Genomic DNA, 23,311 nt, shown 5'->3' with positions numbered 1-23,311 from the left:
ATTGATCTTCTCCACCTTTCCCGCTCATTCACAATTCACTTTTACTTCAGGCCAGCTGGTCAGATGGTCTTGTGTCATCAGTTGTCCGAAGTCAACAAGAGGTGACAGACCTTCTTTTACAGGTGAGAACCCATCCATCTATCCATTTTTTACCGCTTGTCCCTTTTGGGATCACTCTCTATTTCCAAAATAATTAATATAAATGTGTTGATGTTAGTTTTATTAAGCTAAATAATTGATGATTAAGTGTTGCCATTTTACTGGGCAGTAGTGTGTTTGTACCATATTTTGGTAGTTTAACTCCATATTTTTTCATCTCTCAGTTGTCACAGGCATTTCCGAACGAACGAGTGGACAAGAACTTGACTCACACTGTTGAATCAGAGGCCAGGTCAGTGTTGTTAAGTCTTATAGCAGACGATTGATTATGTCTACATTCAAGTTTGTACTGTGGAAAATATTTTAGTTTATTACAAATTATAATGTGAATATTTATGCATATTTGGGTCAACTGGCAGGTAAAGTTTGTCCGATTTTAAAGATTGATTCTATTTTTTATAACATAGGAAAATTAAACTGATGGACTGACTGAAATTGAAAGATGGACTTTTTCAATGTTTCTTATATACTACAGTGAGACTCCATCCGCCAGCCTGGACGACTGACATATCTGCCACATATAACATATTTCTCACATGCCAGAGTACAGTAAGATTTAGCAGTTCAAATTGTGGCAATCTATCTTGATGAGTTAACCTGAGGTAGATGACTATGCTGTGCTGGTGACCTTGTAGTTGTCTATGTCCAAAAATAACAGTAAACAATGACATTATATTAAGACAGTTACAGTATCCCTCAGGTGTATTATCATTAGTTGCCTTGGAGTTTACCTTGTAGTAACTACATGAATAAAAACTTTACAATATCTGGGCTATGCCGATGAAGATAAGTACTTTTTACTGTCTGCGAAAATTACTTTACCAAAGTAGCTGCTATTATTTAATCTGTATCTCAGGTCAACCTGCCCTTTCACCTTAATCACATGACAATAAGAAACGATAAGAAAAACAAGCAATGTGTTTCAACTATAGCTGCTATAGCTAGCTTGTTATCATTAATGGTAAAAACATAATAAACAATTGAAAATGGTACCTGTAGCTTTGCTGTTTAATCATTCTGTCAATACTGATAAAATAAATAAAGTACAAAGGTAATAGCTGTAGCTTCTTTTTGCATAACACACAGGAAGTCTACTGTTTATCATAAGCGATTTAACACAACCAACTATAAAAAATAAATTAAAAAAAGTACCCAATATATACATGGAGTAGCAAAGGATTGAAGTCTGACCAAAAACATGAATGTCATTATGATGAAATCAATAGTTACTCTTACCACTTGCATTTGTACGCTTCCCTGGATCTGCTTTATATTTTCTCCTCGTATTCTATCTAGAGAGGTCCCCTAGCTCAGTGGTTCTCAACCTTTTTTCAGTGATGTACCCCCTGTGAACCTTTTTTTTTAATTCAAGTACCCCCTAATCAGAGCAAAGCATTTTTGGTTGAAAGAAAGAGATAAAGAAGTAAAATACAACACTATGTCATCAGTTTCTGATTTATTAAATTGTATAACAGTGCAAAATATTTCTCATTTGTAGTGGTCTTTCTTGAACTGTTTTGAAAAAAAAAGATATAAAAATAACAAAAAACTTGATGAAAAATAAACAAGTGATTCATTTTTAAATATCAATTTCTACACATAGAAGTAATTATCAACTTAAAGTGCCCTCTTTGGGGATTGTAATACAGATCCATCTGGATTCATGAACTTAATTCTAAACATTTCTTCACAAAAAAGAAATCTTTAACATCAATATTTATGGAACATGCCCACAAAAAATCTAGCTGTCAACACTAAATATTGCATTGCATTGTTGGACTAACATTCATATTTTGTTGAAGTATTATTCAATAAATATATTTATAAAGGATTTTTGAATTGTTGCTATTTTTAGAATATTTTTTTCAAATCTCACGTACCCCTTGGCATACCTTCAAGTACCCCCATGGGTACGCTTACCCCCATTTGAGAACCACTGCCCAAGCTCACTTAGTTTCAAGGGCTGTGTGGCCCTAACTCTTGCCCCTCCACACTGAACTGACCTGAAGAAAAACTCGGACGCCATTTCATTGACCTGAATGTGCAAAACCAAGTGTTAGAGGCTATGAAAAAGGTGAAATGGGAGAATTCGGTTTCATTTAATTTAGACAGTATTGCACATTGTAGACATAGATTACTTGTCTTTCATAGAAGTGCAGCATTGACTATGTTTAACATTGTGACTCTTAAAGGGGACCAATTATGCAAAACCAACTTTTCTTACCTATTTGCACCTGTTTTTGTGCATTTGTGATCTGCATAGGCTCCGAAAATTTTAAATCAACCCCTGAAGGCATCACTGAGATATTTATAAAAAAAAGTGTTCCTTACTTCATACACCCTCCAAAAGAGCCGTTTGGAATTTGCCCCAATTGTGATTTTTCCAATTGGGTAGGTCAGCGGATATTTCCATACTGTATATGGTAGAGATTTACCTGAAAAGCTTTGTGCGAGTCCATCAATGTAGTCCGACATTGTAGTCAATAAGTTCCTTCTTTTTCTTTCACCTCTTGTTGTGGGGCAGACTGGCTTGTACATGCACTTGCACCCTCCACTGTTACCATTTCTAATACAAAGTAGCATAAAGTTCTAACTTATATCTGTCAGTAGACTTGATATGGAAGCGCTAAAAACTACAACATGGCTGACGGGCAGTAGACACAGTCGAAGTGAGGCAATGTAAATAAGACCTCCCACAAAACGGCTCATCCTATAGAGACGGTGGGAAAAAGGTTTGAAGATTGTCTGTAAAACATAATCCATGCCCAATTTTGACCAAATAACTGCTATTACATATTATGTGGACCACAGGGAAGTTTTAAATGTAGAAACGCAATCGTTATCTGGTCCATTGTGGAAGACTTTCAAAAACACAACATTATCTAAACCTAGACTGAAATGTGTATCATCTAATATGTCTGAATAAAACTAAACATACAGTATGGAAACAATGAATTTTAACTTGTTAACAGTTGCGTTCCAATAAATGTACACAATGTACAGAATTATCATAAACACAACAGTTCTTTTGAATGTGAAGTATTCCCACGTCATGTACTGTATACAAGTGTGATGAGAAATGATTTAAACTCCTGATGGGCATGAATTTAATATTTATCTTGGGCTTTTAATGATTAATGTGAACCATTGGTGAAATTAATTTACTACATCTTTGTAACATCTTCAAATATTTGTTAAAAGCAACTTTAATTATCTGAATCCAAAAGGAGCCCTGAATTTTATAATTTGGGGGCCTAATTCTACATGGCTATTTGACCTTCCCATTTTGTCAGAAACGGTAGAGTTGATTGAAATTAATGGTTTTCTTGGCTTTTAAGTATAGTCCACAAATATACTATAGGGTTGAAGTTGCGGCTTTGGGAAGGCAATTCCAGAAGCTTAGTGCCTGCATGCTTTCTCCCTTCCAAAACCATTTCTAATGCGTGTATGTGATTAGTGTCTTGTTGGGTGTAACTGTATCCTAGTTTGAGCTGTGCAGCTGTTTGTATGAATACTGTCCATACGCATAATGTGCACATATGTACAATTGCTTCAACTGATGTTCAGGACTATGCAGTTGTTGAGAAATATTTCCAAAGCCTTTCCCAACTTCTGTCACTCTATAATTAACATTCTTAGATTTTTTGTCAGTGTTTTGGACTTTCTCATTGGTTTAAAAGCATTGGTCACTCTGTGAGCACTGTCAAACAATGCGTCTAAATTTTAGCAAAGGGAAACAATTTACTGCAGAAAATTGTGACCACTAATGAAAAATGAAGAGCATTTTAGGGGAACATACATATGTGATATCTTTTAGTGTCTTTGGTTAATCTGGAGGCTTCACGGTGGCAGAGGGGTTAGTGCGTCTGCCTCACAATACGAAGGTCCTGCAGTCCTGGGTTCAAATCCAGGCTCGGGATCTTTCTGTGTGGAGTTTGCATGTTCTCCCCGTGAATGCGTGGGTTCCCTCCGGGTACTCCGGCTTCCTCCCACTTCCAAAGACATGCACCTGGGGATAGGTTGATTGGCAACACTAAATTGGCCCTAGTGTGTGAATGTGAGTGTGAATGTTGTCTGTCTATCTGTGTTGGCCCTGCGATGAGGTGGCGGCTTGTCCAGGGTGTACATCGCCTTCCGCCCGATTGTAGCTGAGATAGGCGCCAGCGCCCCCCGCGACACCAAAAAGGGAATAAGCGGTAGAAAATGGATGGGATGGATGGTTAATCTGGACCCTGTGGGTATTAAAGAAAATACAAAACTAAATGCAAACTTGGGCACCACCTTCTTGTTTTTAACAAAATCAATGAAAATGTTAAGGAGCCAAAACGATTATGACAATCATGCCCTTGATGAGTGTATGTAAAGCTCTGACCACAACTGTACATTAAACATCCAACTTGTAAGCAGAGGTTTTCTGTCTTTAGCTTTTACACAGAAAACAATGACAATGTTGTTTTTTGCAAAGTTCCACTTTAAGACACGTTTTCAAATGTTTTCACTTTCAAGTACAAAAATTTCCTTGTGGCGTTTTTTTCTTGCACTGTTTTTCTTTTTTATTCGAAACGGTGCCATGTAAACTTACGTATGGACACAAACGTTCAGTCACATTATAGCAATTCATTTGTTGTTTCCATCTTTGTGTCTGTCCTTCCACTGTTTCGTCTGTCCACCTGCACTTAGATGTCTGACAGCGTTGCCCTGCCATGTCCTCCGGCACCACAGTGTCCAGCTCTTCTTCACCTCCACCAGGCCTCTCTCACCCAACTATCTGTTCTCCTTCCCTTCTTCGCTCCCCAACATACCTCCCTCCCCTTCCACGGCTTCTGTAGACGCTACCTGCCCGTTCACATCCAGCCATAGTGAGTTAAAAACTTTTTTCTTTTACTGGTAACATAATATTTTACAGAATCAGTATTAGTCATGTACACCGCAAGTCTTGCAGAGGGGTTTAAAACCAGGTGATATCTGTTCTTAGATGTAGATAAACGGAGTACAGATGTAAGACTCCATGTATGTTTTGGAGAGAGAGCAGAGTGTATGAAGCAAAGTGTGTGGTAAGTGTGAGGGTTGCTCTTATTTAACGGTGAGAGTGATGGTTGTGGTACTGCAGGGAGCATTTTCAGTTCGTGTTTCGGATTTGTTGGAGGCTGAGGGCAGTATCTATTTTAGTCTAGTGTGGGAATTCATTGTGGTATGTTTGTGTTGGAAAGCCTACAGTGAGTTCATGTGTATGTGTAACTGTGTGTATGTATTTGATTCTGCTCTTTTTAGACTGTGACTTCATTATTCAGTATTTTTAAGTACAGTGTTTGCATTTGTATGTGTGTACGTGAGTCTGTGTGTGTGTGCGCGTGTGTGCTTGCACACGCGTGTGTGAGTGTCAGACCAGTAAGGATATAGGTCAGTGTCCTGTTTCTTGTTATCACCAGGCCTGCGCCATATCTCTCTGTTTTACTTATTTCTTTATTTTTTTTTTTTATCATGCTCTGTTTGTCTTGTGTTATATTTGCTCGTTTTTCTTGTGTTATCTTTTCACCTGCCTATTGTACAGCACTTTGGCTACCCCTGTGGTAAATTTTAAATGTGCTTTATAAATAAAATTGATTTGGTTTGATTAGATATTAACAAAAATCTACATTTTTAACGGATGTTCATGGTTCTGTATAATTTCACTCTCGTACATACATGTATATTGTCATTACCCATTGACTTTACTAGGTCATAGTTATACCATGTTAAAGGAACTCTTAAAAATACTTTCGAAAACAAACTATAGAGCACACCTATATGTAAGGCGCAACCACTAAATCTTAGAATATTTTTTCCATTAGCCGTTGATATTAAAGATTTTGTAAATGTTTATTTACATAACTTAATTGTTTCCAAATGGTGTCTGTAACACAGCAGTAAGATAAATAAAACAAAACAGAAGTCATTGTCATGGACCCAATAGCTGTGGAAGCTAGCTCTTCAGTCAGTTAAACAGACTCAATATCTCCCTGGTGACGTCTTGGGGAATTTACTGAGGAATTAGTGAATCTGAAACAATACAAAACGAATGACTTTGTAAGTTAATAATACTAACACAGACACTCCTAAATGGGTTAAAAAATATTAGCTAATGCTAATGACGCCTGCCTGGTTACATTACGATAGCACGTACGCAAACGCATGAAAACACTTCTACAGACATTACACATGGGACGGTTTAGTAAGTATAACTAGTTTTAGTTATATAGTAAAACTTACAAACGTTGCTTGGAACAATAACTGAAGAATACATACAAGTAAAACACTATGGATGGGTAGAAGACAAAACGGCACTTTTGGTTGAAAGCTGTAGTCTTAAAAAGAAGGGCACTGCAGCATCAACAGTGAGCAAACTCGTCCGAAGGATGGCGTCATAGTAATAAAGCACCATTTAAGTGTCTTTGCTTGTTTTGTGTTTTTTTTTGGAAAATGGTTTGTATTATGGTCATGAACGAAGAAAAATCCATAAATTAGCTGCACCGTTTTATAAGATGCAGAGTTCAAAAGGTAGGAAAAAGTAGCGGCTAGTAGTCCAGAATTTACGGTAGTTTAGTTGCATAATCTCATTATCTAGGCAATGTCCACACGAACACGCATAGTTTGAAAAATGCATATCTGGGGTGATAACAACCTTCATCTACTCAAGTGTAGTTTCAAAACTTTGTCTATGTCTACACACAAACAAATACACCAGCTGTCGTGCACATTTTGTCCAATCAGAAACCAACAGGTGCCACAGCTGACTTGGTGGTGTTACACTTCAGTTATTATAATGTTTGTTTTTTTTATATACCAGACATACAAAGATATGTGCATTATCTTTCAAACCAGCTCACACTTACACAGAGCTCTGGGAACATTATGAATCTTTTTTCTTTTTTTAGTGTTTAAAGGGTGCATATGTGCCTGTGCTGCTGAAACTTAACACTTGTGGAATTGGAACATATTTTATCAGGAACATGGTGATATATTACATGTGCAGTGAAGTGTACATTACTTACTAAATCAGCGCATACCAACAAGGAGCCCAGGAAACCTCTTGAATGTTTAAATGTCTAAAGCGCATTAGTGCATGTGCCACTACAAAACTCTTGCGGACTTAAAATGCCTTTAGTCATCAATATAGTCATATTTCACATGTGCAATTAAGTGTACATTGTCTTCAACACCACTAACAAGGAGTTAGGGTACATCTTGTTTATTTTTAGTCGCTTGGGCACCTTATGCACGCGTGCACAGTCCATCGAGACGAATGGAACCAATACACGTAAGTTAACTTCATGATCCGTCCTTTAATAAGGATTTAAAACATGAAATAATGTTGCACCTTGCTTATGACACAAAAAAAAAAAGACTTGTTTGTTTAATTTATTCCATCAGCTAGAGGTCCGACAGTGATTGTATCAAAAACAGCTGACAGGGATAAGTATGCGTTTATCACGTATCAGTGTTCATGTCTCCATCACATGTGCTGTTTGTCGTTTGGCTAATATCCCAAAAACCTAGTTTCAATAATCTACTCCGAATGCAGCTGAGATAGGCTTCAGCACCCCCCGCGACCCCAAAAGGGACATGCGGTAGAAGATGGATGGATGGATACTCTGTGTTTATTTTTGTCAGCAAAAAATTATCTGTGAGTATTATTTCTTTGTTGATCCCAGTAACCTCATTATCTTGATTAGCAGATACTGTATGCGTTAGCCTTTAGCTGTGTCGTTCATAAGTATGTACTTGTTCATAATATCAGTTCATAATAATCCTTGAGAGTTTGCACTGGTTCCCTGTTCATTTTAGAATTGATTTTAAAACCTTGCTTTTTGTTTTTTAAAGCTGTACATAGAATGGCACCTCATTATATCTCGGACCTCATCCAAAATTACAATCCTGCGCGCGCTCTGAGGTCCGAGAGCCTGCTCCAGCTCATGGTGCCCAAGACCAGACTTAAAACTAGGGGAGACAGGGCCTTCTCCGTGGTCGGCCCTAAGCTCTGGAACACTCTGCCCCTCCATGTTCGAACTTCTTCCACAGTGGAGTGTTTTAAGTCTCGTCTTAAGACCCATTTTTATTCTCTGGCTTTTAACACTATGTGAGTTGTGTGGTCCTCTGTTGCCCTCTGTGTTTTAAAATTTTGATTTCTATTTACTGTTTTAATTGGTTACACCCTTAAAATAATTTTTAATCATATTTATTTTATAATGTTTTTATATTGGTTTTATAAGTATTAATTTTTGTTTTTTTGTTTTTATTCAATCATTGGTGGAGCTCAGGATAGTATTTGAATGTTGTTTTTGGTTACTTTTTGGTGGAGCTCAGGATAGTATTTGAATGTTGTTTTTAATATTGTTGTGCAGCACTTTGGAAACAAAGTGGATTGGATTGGATAATATGTAAGTTCTGTGTAATAGTTGTGGCTAACATAATCACACACTTTTCGATGAAAGTTTACCCACAAAAATGTTATTTTTGTTTGAATGAGTAACTAAAATAAAACATGTTCTTTGTGTTTTATTTAAACAGTCTTGTCTAAACAGCCCTCTTGGGGAAAAAAATTGGATTGGATGAAACAAAGAAGCAGTTTCTCCTCATCGTAGCTAAATTGGCTATGTCTGTCTTATCTAATATCATCTTTTAAATTATGTTATTTGGCTATGTCTTTAGTCAGTTACACATTTTGGAGAGCGAAAAACTACCCTTGCTTTGCATGACACAAATATCCACTGCAGAGGACCCTGGCCCTCAGAAGGGTATAGATAATCCCACAAATTATAAAGAAGAGGAATCATGTTAATCTAATTTATGCAGGAACATTTATTGCTATTTTGATGTTTACGATTTACTTTGCTGTGTCAGTGACATTTTCTTTAAATCTCTCACACAGCTGGCCTAGCTAGTTGCGCCATGCAGTACAGAGGAGCCAACAGGTACGATTTTATCATCCAACATCACTGATGTGTGCAAAAAGATTTCTGTCCCCCCACTGACATTGCAGTGTTTTTTCTTTTAGGGCGGTGTACAGAGTGGCCAGTGTACAGCCCGTTGTCAGCACCCACAATTCTGCCATGGCCCGTTCTTCCACTCAAGTCGCTGCCCTCCCTTTGTCCCATCCTCCTCCACAACACTCCCCTCAGCTGTCCTCCCTTCCTCCCCATATGCCAGCACTGCCCACGCAGGGCTTCCTTGTTGGCAGAGTTGATGCTTCCTCCCAACCACATCCCCAAAGCAAACCCTGTCATTCACTTCAGTCGCACACCTATTCAGACTCGCAGCAGTCCTCATTACATCAGCTGCACCTGCAAACAAGTCCACATCACAGTACACAGCCTCAACACTCCCCTCATTCCCAGTCCCTCTTATATTGCCATTCCCGGCCACGTCCCCAGTCCCATACACAGTCTCTATCCCAGTCCCAGGTTAATACTCCAGAGCAGAATGGCATTTTAGACTGGCTGCGCAAGCTCCGCCTACATAAATACTATCCAGTTTTCAAACAGCTGACAATGGAAGAGGTGAGTTTAAACTCAGACATACAAACACCGTTTCCATATGAGTTGGGAAATTGTGTTAGATGTAAATATAAACGGAATACAATGTTTTGCAAATCCTTTTCAACCCGTATTCAGTTGAATATGCTACGAAGACAACATATTTTGATGTTCAAACTGATAAACATTTATTTATTTTGCAAATAATCTTTAACTTTAGAATTTGATGCCAGCAACACGTGACAAAGAAGTTGGGAAAGGTGGCAATAGATACTGAAAAAGTTGAGGAATGCTCATTAAACACTTATATGGAACATCCCACAGGTGTGCAGGCTAATTGGGAACAGTTGGGTGCCAAAATTTAGTATAAAAGAAGTTTCCATGAAATGCTAAGTATTTCACAAACAAGGATTGGCCGAGGGTCACCAGTTTGCAAGCACATTGTCGAACAGTTTTAGAACAACATTTCTCAACGAGCTATTGCAAGGAATTTAGGGATTTTACCATCTACGGTCCGTAAAATCATCAAAAAGTTCAGAGAATCTGGAGAAATCACTGCACGTAAGCAATGATATTACGGACTTTTGATCCCCCAGGCGGTACCGCATCAAAAACCGACATCAGTGTGTAAAGGATATCACCCCGTGGGCTCAGGAACACTTCATAAAACCACTGTCAGTAACTACAGTTGGTCGCTACATCTGTAAGTGCAAGTTAAAACTCTGCTATGCTGGGCCCGAGCTCACCTAAGATGAATTGATGCAAAGTGGAAAGGTGTTCTGCGGTCTGACGAGTCCACATTTCAAATTATATTTGAAAACAGAGGACATGGTGTCCTCCAGAACAAAGAGGAAAATAACCATTCGGATTGAAGCCAGCATCTGTGATGGTATGGGGGTGTATTAGTGCCCAAGGCATGGGTAACTTACACATATGTGAAGGCACCATTAATGCTGAATGGTCCATACAGGTGTTGGAACAACATATGTTGTCATCCAAGCAACGTTATCATGGACGCTGCTTATTTCAGCAGGACAAGTGTTACAACAGCATGGCTTCGTAAAAAAAGAGTGCGGGTACTTTCCTGGCCCGCCTGCAGTCCAGACCTGTCTCTCATCAAAAATGTGTGGCGCATTATGAATCGTAAAATACGACAGCAGAGACCCCGGACTGTTGAACGACTGAAGCTCTACATAAAACAAGAATGGGAAAGAATTCCACTTTCAAAGCTTCAACAATTAGTTTCCTCAGTTCCCAAACGTTTATTGAGTGTTGTTAAAAGAAACGGTGATGTAACACAGTGGTGAACATGCCCTTTCCCAACTACTTTGGCACGTGTTGCAGCCTTGAAATTCTAAGTTAATTATTATTTGCAAAAAAATAAAGTTCATGAGTTTCAACATCAAATATCTTGTCTTTGTAGTGCATTCAATTGCATATGGGTTGAAAAGGATTTGCAAATCATTGTATTCCGTTTATATTTACATCCAACACAATTTCCCAACTCATGTGGAAACTGGGTTTGTAATTTAATCATTTATTATGCAAGTAAACATGTTAACAGAGGTTTCTACTTTGCAGTTTTTAGCACTCACTGAGGAGGACCTGAACAAGTATGACTTAACCCAGGGAGCAAAGAAGAAACTCAAGACTCAACTGGAGTTGCAGAAGTTTGCAGAGTGAGTTGTTAAATAATCCAATTTATTTTGAGACTTTTAATTTTACGTCCCACTGTAAGCAACTTTGATTTGTCAACTCTTCTGAATTAAATTATGAAACAAATTATTTAGTAATTGCACAAAAAGAAGACCTCTGTCTGAAGAGACCAGTTCATAATAGTTAAAAGCTGATTCTCAAAGAATCCATTAAATTATTTAAAAAGTGATTTGGGAACTGGAACTGGTTGATGCAAGTGTCCTTGCATCAACCAGGAAAAAAACTCTCCAGTGTTTCCTCAGGCAAGGACAGCAGATCTGGTGTTCAGATAAAACTTCTGTTTGGAGACCAGATTTGATGTCTTCGATTTTTGGTTCTGAAGTGGTCTGCAAAGTCCTTAAAAAGGACGCCATGTTGATGGTGACAGGTAAAGAAGTGGATTTTTGGTGTTTGGGGAGATTTCTTAGGTTGTGTAAGTTGACAGAATGTATGTATATGGCGATGTCTGGTGTGCTTATGTGTTGTAAAGATGACAGGCATGTGTGAAGTGTTGTTATGAATGTCAGGTCCAAGTCCAGTGACGTATGAATGGTGGTCGGAAGTGGAAATGAATTTGTGGGATCCAGGACCTGGGGGATGTCAATCAGTGATGGACAGTTGAGCTGGTGCAGGTGTGGGGAGTTTTGGAATTGTGCCTATTGTGTACAATCCTTATGAGAGACAAGAAGACAGATGCAATTTTTTTTGGTAATGCATTCTAACTCGTAAATAAACATAAATAAAAGTCAGCTTACAATGGAGCCAATGGGTGGTCCTCTATACCGCTTAGAAAACTGAAAAATTACCATCCAAAAAGTGTTAATAATGTTCCATTTACATTTCATGACCTGAATAATAACCAAGTATTTGGGATACTGGCATTACAAGCGCTAACACAGATAAACCATTTTTAGCGACACGTTGTCACAGAGAGCTAACAAGTTTGTTGCTGCTATGATGACGTTGACCGATGAGCTGCTTTCTTACCTCAAAGCTCGTGAAAGTTTATTCTGGATAATAAATATTTCTTCTTACCTTGATAGTAGAAGGATGAGAACATAATCTGAAAAGTTGTTCAATTTTGGCATTCCAATTTATACACGTAAATGGTGAGAAAGATGCAAGAAGACGCTTTGTTCCACCCCCCTTTTTTCTTCGGAAGTCATTCTTTATCTGAACAAGAATATATGAACATCCTATCAGTCTGCATCCTAATGACAGCAGACATTGTACAGTATTTATGTTTTATTATGTTTTTCCGCCCCATTGTAGCTGAGATAGGCACCAGCGCCCCCCGCGACCCCAAAGGGAATAAACGGTAGAAAATGGATGGATGTTTTTTGGCTCTCATGAAGTCTGCAGTGAATAATAGTCAGTGATGTCGTCGAAGGAAAAAGCGATCATTGTGATGCGTTTTTAAAAGTAATGTGCCACGTATGCTTAAAATGATCAAAATACGTACATATTAAATGTTATTACGAATGTGCCTGTTACATTACATACTGTATATACATATAGCATGTATATGTAGCCTTAATGAAGGTGTTTGGTTTTTTAGCTCTTTATGGGTAGAATAGAGCAACTCCCTTAGACTCCATTGTAAGCAGACCTTAGGTCACATTTATTTACTAGTTAGATGAAAGTATGATTAGGAAATGGTTTAGGATGGAAGTATGTTTAAATTTGATCAATGTTGTACCTTATTATCTTACATGTACTGTACTGGGGTCCTTGCTTATAAGCGATTGCAGCTTCCTGGGAGTTTCCCTTCTCCAAAGCACTTATAAATTATTTAAAATTACTAAGCTTATGAAGTTGTATAATGTTGTGTAAATAAAGAGATACTTAAATTAAATTAGAATGCATAAAAAAAAGAAAAACATACGTGTGCTAGTCTTACTTAAATAAGGGTTGTAAATGACAGGCAAAATTCCAAAAAAGTACAGTTCCCCTTTAAGAAATGGTAATAAAATGATGATTGGATAACTGATGCATGTGTGATCTAGATTACAGCACCTGCTCTGAGAGAACTCTCGTCTTAAAGATGGCGCCATCGCACAATTAATAACACGCTTTTTCAACGTATTTGCCTGGTTTTTGTTAAACTACCGTATATGCATTATGGCCGTCAGCGAAGAACAATCCATAAATTAACCAAACTGTTTTATAAGGATTCAAAGCATAGGCTTATAGTCCGAAATTTACATTAATGGGGTTTACATGGTTAAAAATAGGCAAAGGAACATATTTACAAATAGACAAGGAATAAATAAAGTAAATACAATGTGAATTTACACTATATACAAAGAAAGGTGTCTGTTATGGCTACTCTGTCGTTCCAAAAAGTTTTGAAAAAATAAAAATAAAGATTGGAGAGTAGCCTTGAGGAGGAGGTTTATGACGCGCTAAATTCTTCAATAAACACTTGCGGAGATACTTCCAGATTCATAATGTTGATAATTTATTTTCACAAACAAAAAATATTCTCCGTGGTTGACTTTCTATATAATCTAAAATAATTTATTTAGTGATAAACAAACTATATCACTCCTCACTCCTTCAGCATGACAGACCGTGCTGTCATCTTAATTATTAGGAGGAGGAAGTGGCCCACCAGGAGGAGCGTGAGCAGCTGAAAACATCCATCTATCCATTTTCTACCGCTTATTCCCTTTTGGGGTCGCGGGGGGCGCTGGCGCCTATCTCAGCTACAATCGGGCGGAAGGCGGGGTACACCCTGGACAAGTCACCACCTCATCGCAGGGCCAACACAGATAGACAGACAACATTCACACTCACATTCACACACTAGGGCCAATTTATTGTTGCCAATCAACCTATCCCCAGGTGCATGTCTTTGGAGGTGGGAGGAAGCCGGAGTACCCGGAGGGAACCCACGCATTCACGGGGAGAACATGCAAACTCCACACAGAAAGATCCCGAGCCTGGGATTGAACCCAGGACTGCAGGACCTTCGTATTTTGAGGCAGACGCACTAACCCCTCTGCCACCTTGAAGCCAATCAGTCAATATAATTATCTGAAACATCCAATAATCCATCAATATCATCATTGGCATGATTTGATTCCATTGTCAAAACAATTATTAAATAAATAATATAGATATACTCCAACTTCCCGGCCCCTAATTGTGGGCTTTATCTTAACAATTACATAAATTATAACACTCAAAAGGAGCCATAATAGAACAATACAATCCAAATGAATGATGTTCTTCAAATTCAAAGATTAATTGAGTTACTTGAGTTACTAGTCAAGTCTCAAAATCTATAGTCATATCTGATGCGGTCATGGAGTCATCAAGGCTGGAGAACCGAATCCCCCTTCAGTCCATCAAGTTGCTTCTTTTAGCAGGCACAACTTCTATTGGTCCTTCAACCGTGTTGGTTTTGGTTTCAACCAAAACACTTCTCACGAAGCCCTTGGCATCTGTAAATGTCTTTACCATATGGCCCGTAATCCATGATCTTTTTTAAATCCAGCAGTATTTGCCCCTGCCTCAATGTCACAATCCTGGGCTGGTCTTCTTTGCTGTCGGACTTCAGTGGACTGCTCGCTCCAGCGCTGGTTTTGCTTTCCTTGTTGCATGGTCCCTGGTCTAGTTATGCGTTTCCTTGTTCCATGGTCTTGCTTGTATCCATCTGTCATGATGGTCATCTGAGGCGCTGAGCTTGGTGTCATCCAGGTTGAGCAAACGGTTGTTGACGTCATAGATTTCATACTCCGACTCGTCCTTCTGAACTTTGTCCTTTTCAAATGTCTCTTCCTTGGTGGTTTTCTCCTTGTCAACTTTGAGATGTTTTCTTTATCTTTGTCGTGTCTTTTTGTGGAAGAAGAAGAGGAGGAATGCCGATGTCTTTCTTTCTCTGTAAACTTATCCTGAGGTGTGACTTTGTCTTTATCCCGTAAAGGCAGTGGCACAGGAACGTGACCATCTTTAAGAAACACTAAACTTGAGGCGATCTCCATAAAACATTTATCCTCAACTGACATCTATTTTTTCTCCTCATATATGTTGTCAGAGAAATCCTGGTTATGTTGTCTGATGAGGAGATCCTTCGGCTCAAATACTGAGATTCTGTTAGATGACACTGCAATGGGCCCAGCATGATCTGTAGCACTGCAACTGAATGGTCCGGTTACCACCCATCCCAGTATGGTTTGTACTGCACATGGTCCATTTTTTGGACTGTTTATTATATTCCACGGCTCCATTGCCCGAGGAACATCAGTCCCAATAAGAAGTTCAATGTCTGCCTCAATTTCCTTCAAGTCAATGCCACCAAGTTATGGCCACCTCTTCAAACCAGCTTTAGTGATGATGTTTTCCTTTCAGACAGGTATCCTGCTCTGTGTAAACACTTTCGGCAGGTCCAGATATGTGAACCCTTCCAAGTCTCCAACCTCCAGTCCTCTGACCTCATATGTCTTCGCAAGCTTTTCCTGTTCAATTGTTCGCAAAATAATTTGTATTTTGCGTCCTTTCACATTCAGTTTGTTCATTAGATTCTCCGTGTAAAATGTTGCTTTGCTGCCTGGATCGAGGAAGGCATAAGTCTGAACATACCTTTTCCCTTTTCCCGCCTTAACTCTGACTAGCACGATGGCAAGTGCACAGTCTTGCCCGGCCCCGGTTGCATCACCGGCTGAAAAAAGGGTGTAGACTAACTGCGATCAAAGTATTGGACAGGACGTCGAAATGTGTAAATAAAGTTTTACTTTATATAAGAAAAAAATGGGGACACAAGTGGTACAAAACAATACTTACAGGTATATCTTGTTATCTGTCATTCATTCATCACCCGTAGGCTCGTAATGCTCAATCTCAACAACCACAATGCACCTGCTCCTGCTCCTTTTTTTTTTTACATCCGGTTTGCCGCAATGCATTGTGGAACATGCAGTATTTTAGCTAACCCTTTGTTAGGCTATAAAATAGAAAACAAACCAATCCAGTGTAAGTGTTTTTCAAATAATCAATACCAAATACATGTATAAATCAAATCAATTCACTTTTAACTCTTTTTAGCTGTAAATAATAATAGATCAATGTATCAGCAATTAAATCTAGCATGCAAATCATGAATGATCATCACATATGAACTATATAACCCATAAATTACAACAAAGGGCAATGCTAACAGGGGTTTCTTCCGTCTCAGCAGTGGGCTTTGCTTGATTTTCCTGTTTTGGGAATTTTTCTCTTGAAATATGAAGTGCAGTAGGATGTTTCATTTTGCAAACATGACACATTAATCTTCTTTTACAATTTTTGCTTGGATGACCTTTTATTAGGCAACCAAAACAATATCCTTGCGTTCCTAAAAATTCAACCTTTTTGTCATGTGACTTTGTTTTGAATTGTGAGCAGTCAATCAGAGCATGTTTGCCATGACAATATCCACATAAAGAGATGATACCACTGGGTGTGGTTTGAGCAGGTTGTTGTGGAACAGATGATTGTTTAACAGTGGATGCTGCTGGCTCTGTATTCACAGCTACTGAAGTAGCAAAGCTGCTGCTTCTGCCTCTGATTGGTTTTAGTCCACTTGTGCTTCTTGGAAGAGGCCTTTTCGTTGTTTGGTCCTGAATGTCTCCAAACAACGGATCCAAAAGCATCTCAGCATGGTTTTCCACAAAATCCACAAAGTTGTTGAATCTGTTTCTCCTGCCAGTTCTCTGTTGTGTCTCAAACGCTGTGTTTTGCCACTTTTCTCTGAGTTTGTAGGGTAGTTTGGATGTAATTAGCTTTAGGTTTGATGGGATATGAAGTTCCTCCAAATACTGTAAATTTTGCATTACATTACAGCATCCTCTCAAATACAGTACATATGCATGCAGCATTTTCCCATCCTCAGCTTTAATCGCTGTCCAATTCAAGGCTTTTTCCAAATAAGCTCCCGAAATTTTCATCTCATTTCCAAAGTGTTCCTTTAAGAGGCGCCTTGCTTCATTATAGCCCATACTGGCTGCCATGTGCAAACAGCTGCGAACCAAGTTTCTTGGCAAACCAGATGTAAACTGTTCAAGGTAGTAGAGTCGTTCTTGACTATTCTCAGTCTTGTCTTCAATCAAGTGTTCAAATGCATGGATAAAAGACTGATATGCCAGTGGGTTACCATCAAACACAGACATCTCTCTTGCTGGTAGTAGAGACAGTTTTTGCTGTGAGACAATGAGTTTTGCGATGTCACTTTGTTTTTGAATAACCATATCCAAGTTATCATGAGCAGCATTAATGACCACATTATCTTGTCTTGAGTGATTTATTATTTGAGTCTGATTTACACTCTGGGTCCTGTGTTTTTCAGTTGCGTTTTTGTTTTGAGGTTTATTAAGATCTTCTGATGTGTTGGTGTTCCTTTTAAGTAGAGGTCTGTGGAGACCTAAGATGGTTTGGTGAAGTGGAGTCTTGGGTATCGCACCTAAATCTATAAAGTCCACATTGCTCTCCATAGTTTCTCTTTCATGGTAAGAATCATTATACCCAGTCATTGGTTCCTCAGCCACCTCATTACTTTCATGAATTGAATCACTTTGAAGGATTTGTATTTTAGCAGTTGATGCTGTGAGATCTGCTTCTAACTCCATTTGCTTCATCTTTCCTTTAAGCTTCGATTCCTCCAGTTGCAAGGTGTGTTTTTCTTTCAGTGCACCAGCTCGAGCCATTGTAGTAGCCTGGTCCGCTTTGGCCTTTTTTAATTCTGAGGATACTGAGGAACATCTGGAGGCCTTTGATCCAGTGGCAGACTTTCATTTGTGAGATACATTTGATATGCTGTCCAGTGGTCCAACTTTTGATTGTGCAATTTCTCTTTTCCATGTTTCAACATCTTTCATGAAATAATTCAAATGTATTATTCTGGGTTCATACCAGTCATAATAATCATTTTCCTTTTCATCTTCTGATAGCAATTCTTGCACAAAGTTGTGAGCATTTATAAATTCATCCACAGCTTCTTTAAATACTTCAAAATCATCATTGACTTTATCGGTATTTCTAACATCAGTCATCAAAGTCTTTATTTAATTTAGCCTCCTCGTGCACGCGCCCAGTCTGCCTCTGCGCGAAGCAATGCGCGTTCTCAGCATGTCGTCTCAGGTGTGTCAGACATCTTTCCAAACAATCACACTGCTCAATTTAATTTCCACTTAGTTCATCGTTTAGTTCATTCCTAAACGTCCTTCCAACATTTGCATTTCACATCCACAATCTGCAACTTTCCTTCCCATAGCGTTCGAATGATTCCATACAGCGCAGCGGCGCGTTCATTCATTCATTCATGACGTCCATCCGCTGATCTTACTCACGGCCCACTGGCTGCTTGCTGTCCTCGGTGCAGAGCGATCGTGGATGGTCCTTCGGGTCTTCAGTGAGGTTTGTTTACTTGTTACGGCTACTCTGTCGTTCCAAAAAGTTTCATAAAAATAAAGATTTCAGAGTAGCTTTGAGGAGGAGGTTTATGACGCACTAAATTCTTCAATAAGCACTCGCGAATATACTTCCAGATTCAAAATGTTGATAATTTATTTTGACGAACAAAAAATATTCTCCGTGGTTGGCTTTCCATATAATAAAAATAACTTATTTAGTGATAAACAAACTATATTAAGGTTTTACTACTTACGTATAAAATACTACACGGTCTAGCTCCATCTTATCTTGCCGATTGTATTGTACCATATGTCCCGGCAAGAAATCTGCGTTCAAAGGACTCTGGCTTATTAGTGATTCCCAAAGCCCAAAAAAAGTCTGCGGGCTATAGAGCATTTTCCGTTCGGGCTCCAGTACTCTGGAATACCCTCCCGGTAACAGTTCGCGATGCCACCTCAGTAGAAGCATTTAAGTCTCACCTTAAAACTCATTTGTATACTCTAGCCTTTAAATAGACTCCCTTTTTAGACCAGTTGATCTGCCGTTTCTTTTCTTTTTCTTCTATGTCCCACTCTCCCGTGTGGAGGGGGTCCGGTCCGATCCGGTGGCCATGTACTGCTCGCCTGTGTATCGGCTGGGGACATCTCTGCGCTGCTGGTCCGCCTACGCTTGGGATGGTTTCTTGCTGGCTCCGCTGTGAACGGGACTCTCGCTGCTGTGTCTTGGATCCTCTTTGGACTGGACTCTCGCGACTGTGTTGTATCCATTGTGGATTGAACTTTCACAGTATCCTGTTAGATCCGCTCGACATCCATTGCTTTCCTCCTCTCTAAGGTTCTCATAGTCATCATTGTCACCGACGTCCCACTGGGTCATTATTGTCACCAATGTCCCACTGGGTGTGAGTTTTCCTTGCCCTTATGTGGGCCTACCGAGGATGTCGTGGTGGTTTGTGCAGCCCTTTGAGACACTAGTGATTTAGGGCTATATAAGTAAACATTGATTGATTGATATATCACTCCTCACTCCTTCAGCATGACAGACCGACCAAGCGCCCAGCTGTGCTTTCTTCTCAATTATTAGGAGGAGGAAGTGAACCACCAGGAGGAGCCTGAGCAGCTGAAAACAATCAGTCAATATAATTTATCTGAAACATCCAATAACCCGTCAATATCATCATTGGCATGATTTGATTCCATTGTCAAAACAATTATTAAATAAATAATATAGATAGGCTCCAACAGTGTCATAACACAAAAAATTCAATGAACCAGTATTTTCTCTTAAATTTCATTGTATTATATTAACTTCCCCAGGATGAAACTATTCTACATTGCAACTGTGCACCTATTCCTTTTGCATGTCACAAATGATCACATTTGATCAAAACAATTAAGACGTTGGTTTATGTCTACAGAAAGTACTTTGAAGGCCGAGCAGCAGCTGCTACCTGCTGAACCTCCTATTTAGTGTAACGTGAACGTTCCGCGTACGTATATCTACATATCTACACGATACTTTGCACTATTAACAATTGACCAACCTCTTTGCTGCTGTGATCTCGACAGTCAACGTTCAGCAAAACAGACCCCGAGCGTAAATGCATCAATGGTTTACTAACAGCGAGTGGGCGGGACAGATAAGATTTTCTTGGAAGAGATAATCAGGGGAAAGAAATGCAAAAACAAGCACACAAGCAAAAAGTTATATGTTTTCACTCAAGACAAGCACGTAGAACTCTGCACTTATCCTCTTGATCTTGGTTTCCATTGTCAGCATCTCCATGGTTTATTTAGCAGGTAACTTTTATATAGTTTGTATGTGCGTGTGTGTGCACGTGAGTGTGTGTGCATATGCATGCCTCGACAAGACAAACCAAATGGAAGGTTCCTGCCGTCTTTTCCTATACAGGGGTTCAGTAGACGTCTATTGAAGGGGCTGTTTGCAACATTCACACAGATGCCAGCTTCTCGTACGTAATGGCGTAATTACGTATGCACGGAACACATGCACGCGCATTAGCTTTAGGTGTTATTATTTAATAATAACAATTTAGATATTGGCCCTGCGATGAGGTGGGGCCCTGCGATGAGGTGGCAACTTCAATCAATCAATCAATGTTTATTTATATAGCCCCAAATCACAAATGTCTCAAAGGACTGCACAAATCATTACGACTACAACATCCTCGGAAGAACCCACAAAAGGGCAAGGAAAACTCACACCCAGTGGGCAGGGAGAATTCACATCCAGTGGGACGCCAGTGACGATGCTGACTATGAGAAACCTTGGAGAGGACCTCAGATGTGGGCAACCCCCCCCCCCCTCTAGGGGACCGAAAGCAATGGATGTCGAGCGGGTCTAACATGATACTGTGAAAGTTCAATCCATAGTGGCTCCAACACAGCCGCGAGAGTTCAGTTCAAGCGGATCCAAGACAGCAGCGAGAGTCCCGTCCACAGGAGACCATCTCAAGCGGAGGCGGATCAGCAGCGTAGAGATGTCCCCAACCGATACAGGCGAGCGGTCCATCCTGGGTCTCGACGAGCGGTCCATCCTGGGTCTCGACTCTGGACAGCCAGTACTTCATCCATGGTCATCGGACCGGAGCCCCTCCACAAGGGAGGGGGGGACATAGGAGAAAGAAAAGAAGCGGCAGATCAACTGGTCTAAAAAGGAGGTCTATTTAAAGGCTAGAGTATACAGATGAGTTTTAAGGTGAGACTTAAATGCTTCTACTGAGGTAGCATCTCGAACTGTTACCGGGAGGGCATTCCAGAGTACTGGAGCCCGAACGGAAAACGCTCTATAGCCCGCAGACTTTTTTTGGGCTCTAGGAATCACTAATAAGCCGGAGTCTTTTGAACGCAGATTTCTTGCCGGGACATATGGTACAATACAATCGGCACGATAGGCTGGAGCTAGACCGTGTAGTATTTTATACGTAAGTAGTAAAACCTTAAAGTCACATCTTAAGTGCACAGGAAGCCAGTGCAGGTGAGCCAGTCCAGGCGTAATATGATCAAACTTTCTTGTTCTTGTCAAAAGTCCAGGGTGTATCCCGCCTTCCGCCCGTTTATAGCTCAGATAGGCACCAGCGCCCCCGCGACCCCAAAGGGAATAAGCGGTAGAAAATGGATGGATGGAATTTAGATAGCGGCTCTGCGATGAGGTAACGACTTGTCCAGGGTGTATCCCGCCTTCGCCCGATTGTAGCTGAGATAGGCACCAGTCCCCCCCCCGCGACCCCAAAGGGAATAAGCGGTAGGAAATGGATGGATGGATGGAATTTAGATAGCTAGCGTTAGCTGTCATTGAATGTATATTCTATCAAAACAACAACATGATTGCAAATTGTTCATTGCTCCTCTTGTACGTGTTGATGAGACCGGCTGAGTGACCGCCGTAAACACCAATCATTTTATTCGGGCCGTTGAAAAATGTTATTACATAAACTTTGTAATTGTAAAAAATATAAACAATTGTCCAAACCAATGTTTGGACAATTGGGGTTTTTGAGCTCTGAGGATGTTGATGAGCTTACCTCGTGCAGCTTGTCTCCCTCTAGTGGTGATACTTGCGCTCCTGCAGTTGCCTCTAAAATGTGTCTTGTTAGAGAGCAGAATTACATAAGGTTATTTGACAACATCCTGCTGATTTAAATGGGACCTATAATGCAAAAACAACTTTCCTTACCTATTGGTAAATGTTTGTGTGTATTTGGGATCAGCATAAGTACTGTGTGTTTGAAATCAAACCATGGAGGCATAGTGGAGATATTTACAAAACAGTGAGTAAATTGTTTATTGAGTATGTCATAGTCAGCGCCACATCATACATGTAGTACATAATATACATACATATCTCCAGTGAACAGTATTGTGCTCAATGGCAATATTATTATTTTACAAACAAAAAAGAACATTTAATTAAGTCAATCAATCAATCAATCAATGTTTACTTATATAGCCCTAAATCACTAGTGTCTCAAAGGGCTGCACAAACCACTACGACATCCTCGGTAGGCCCACATAAGGGCAAGGAAAACTCACACCCAGTGGGACGTCGGTGACAATGATGACTATGAGAACCTTGGAGAGGAGGAAAGCAATGGATGTCGAGCGGGTCTAACATGATACTGTGAAAGTTCAATCCATAATGGATCCAACACAGTCGCGAGAGTCCAGTCCAAAGCGGATCCAACACAGCAGCGAGAGTCCCGTTCACAGCGGAGCCAGCAGGAAACCATCCCAAGCGGAGGCGGATCAGCAGCGCAGATATGTCCCCAGCCGATACACAGGCAAGCAGTACATGGCCACCGGATCGGACCGGACCCCCTCCACAAAGGAGAGCGGGACATAGAAGAAAAAGAAAAGAAACGGCAGATCAACTGGTCTAAAAAGGGAGTCTATTTAAAGGCTAGAGTATACAAATGAGTTTTAAGGTGAGACTTAAATGCTTCTACTGAGGTGGCATCTCGAACTGTTACCGGGAGGGCATTCCAGAGTACTGGAGTAAATAAAATGAAATTAAACATATCTCAAAAGGGT

General features: G+C 39.8%; 1 protein-coding gene across 5 annotated transcripts in view; it reads left to right on the top strand.

The window, feature by feature from the left end:
• Positions 1–23,311, top strand: part of zcchc14 (zinc finger, CCHC domain containing 14) — a 75,792-nt gene that overhangs the window by 36,936 nt on the left and 15,545 nt on the right. For all 5 annotated transcript variants that reach the window (XM_061917473.1, XM_061917472.1, XM_061917474.1 and 2 more), the window contains exons 4-9: positions 51–122; positions 324–391; positions 4,840–5,018; positions 9,068–9,110; positions 9,194–9,695; positions 11,253–11,350. In XM_061917473.1, the coding sequence (XP_061773457.1) occupies positions 51–122; positions 324–391; positions 4,840–5,018; positions 9,068–9,110; positions 9,194–9,695; positions 11,253–11,350 (962 nt within the window). The remainder of the gene's footprint in view (positions 1–50; positions 123–323; positions 392–4,839; positions 5,019–9,067; positions 9,111–9,193; positions 9,696–11,252; positions 11,351–23,311) is intronic.

The sequence above is a fragment of the Nerophis ophidion genome, linkage group LG12, assembly GCF_033978795.1.
Source record: "Nerophis ophidion isolate RoL-2023_Sa linkage group LG12, RoL_Noph_v1.0, whole genome shotgun sequence".
In the NCBI taxonomy this organism is placed as follows: Eukaryota; Metazoa; Chordata; class Actinopteri; order Syngnathiformes; family Syngnathidae; genus Nerophis; species Nerophis ophidion.
The sequence above is the reverse complement of the archived record's forward strand: the minus strand, read 5'-3'. Positions and strand labels throughout refer to the sequence as shown.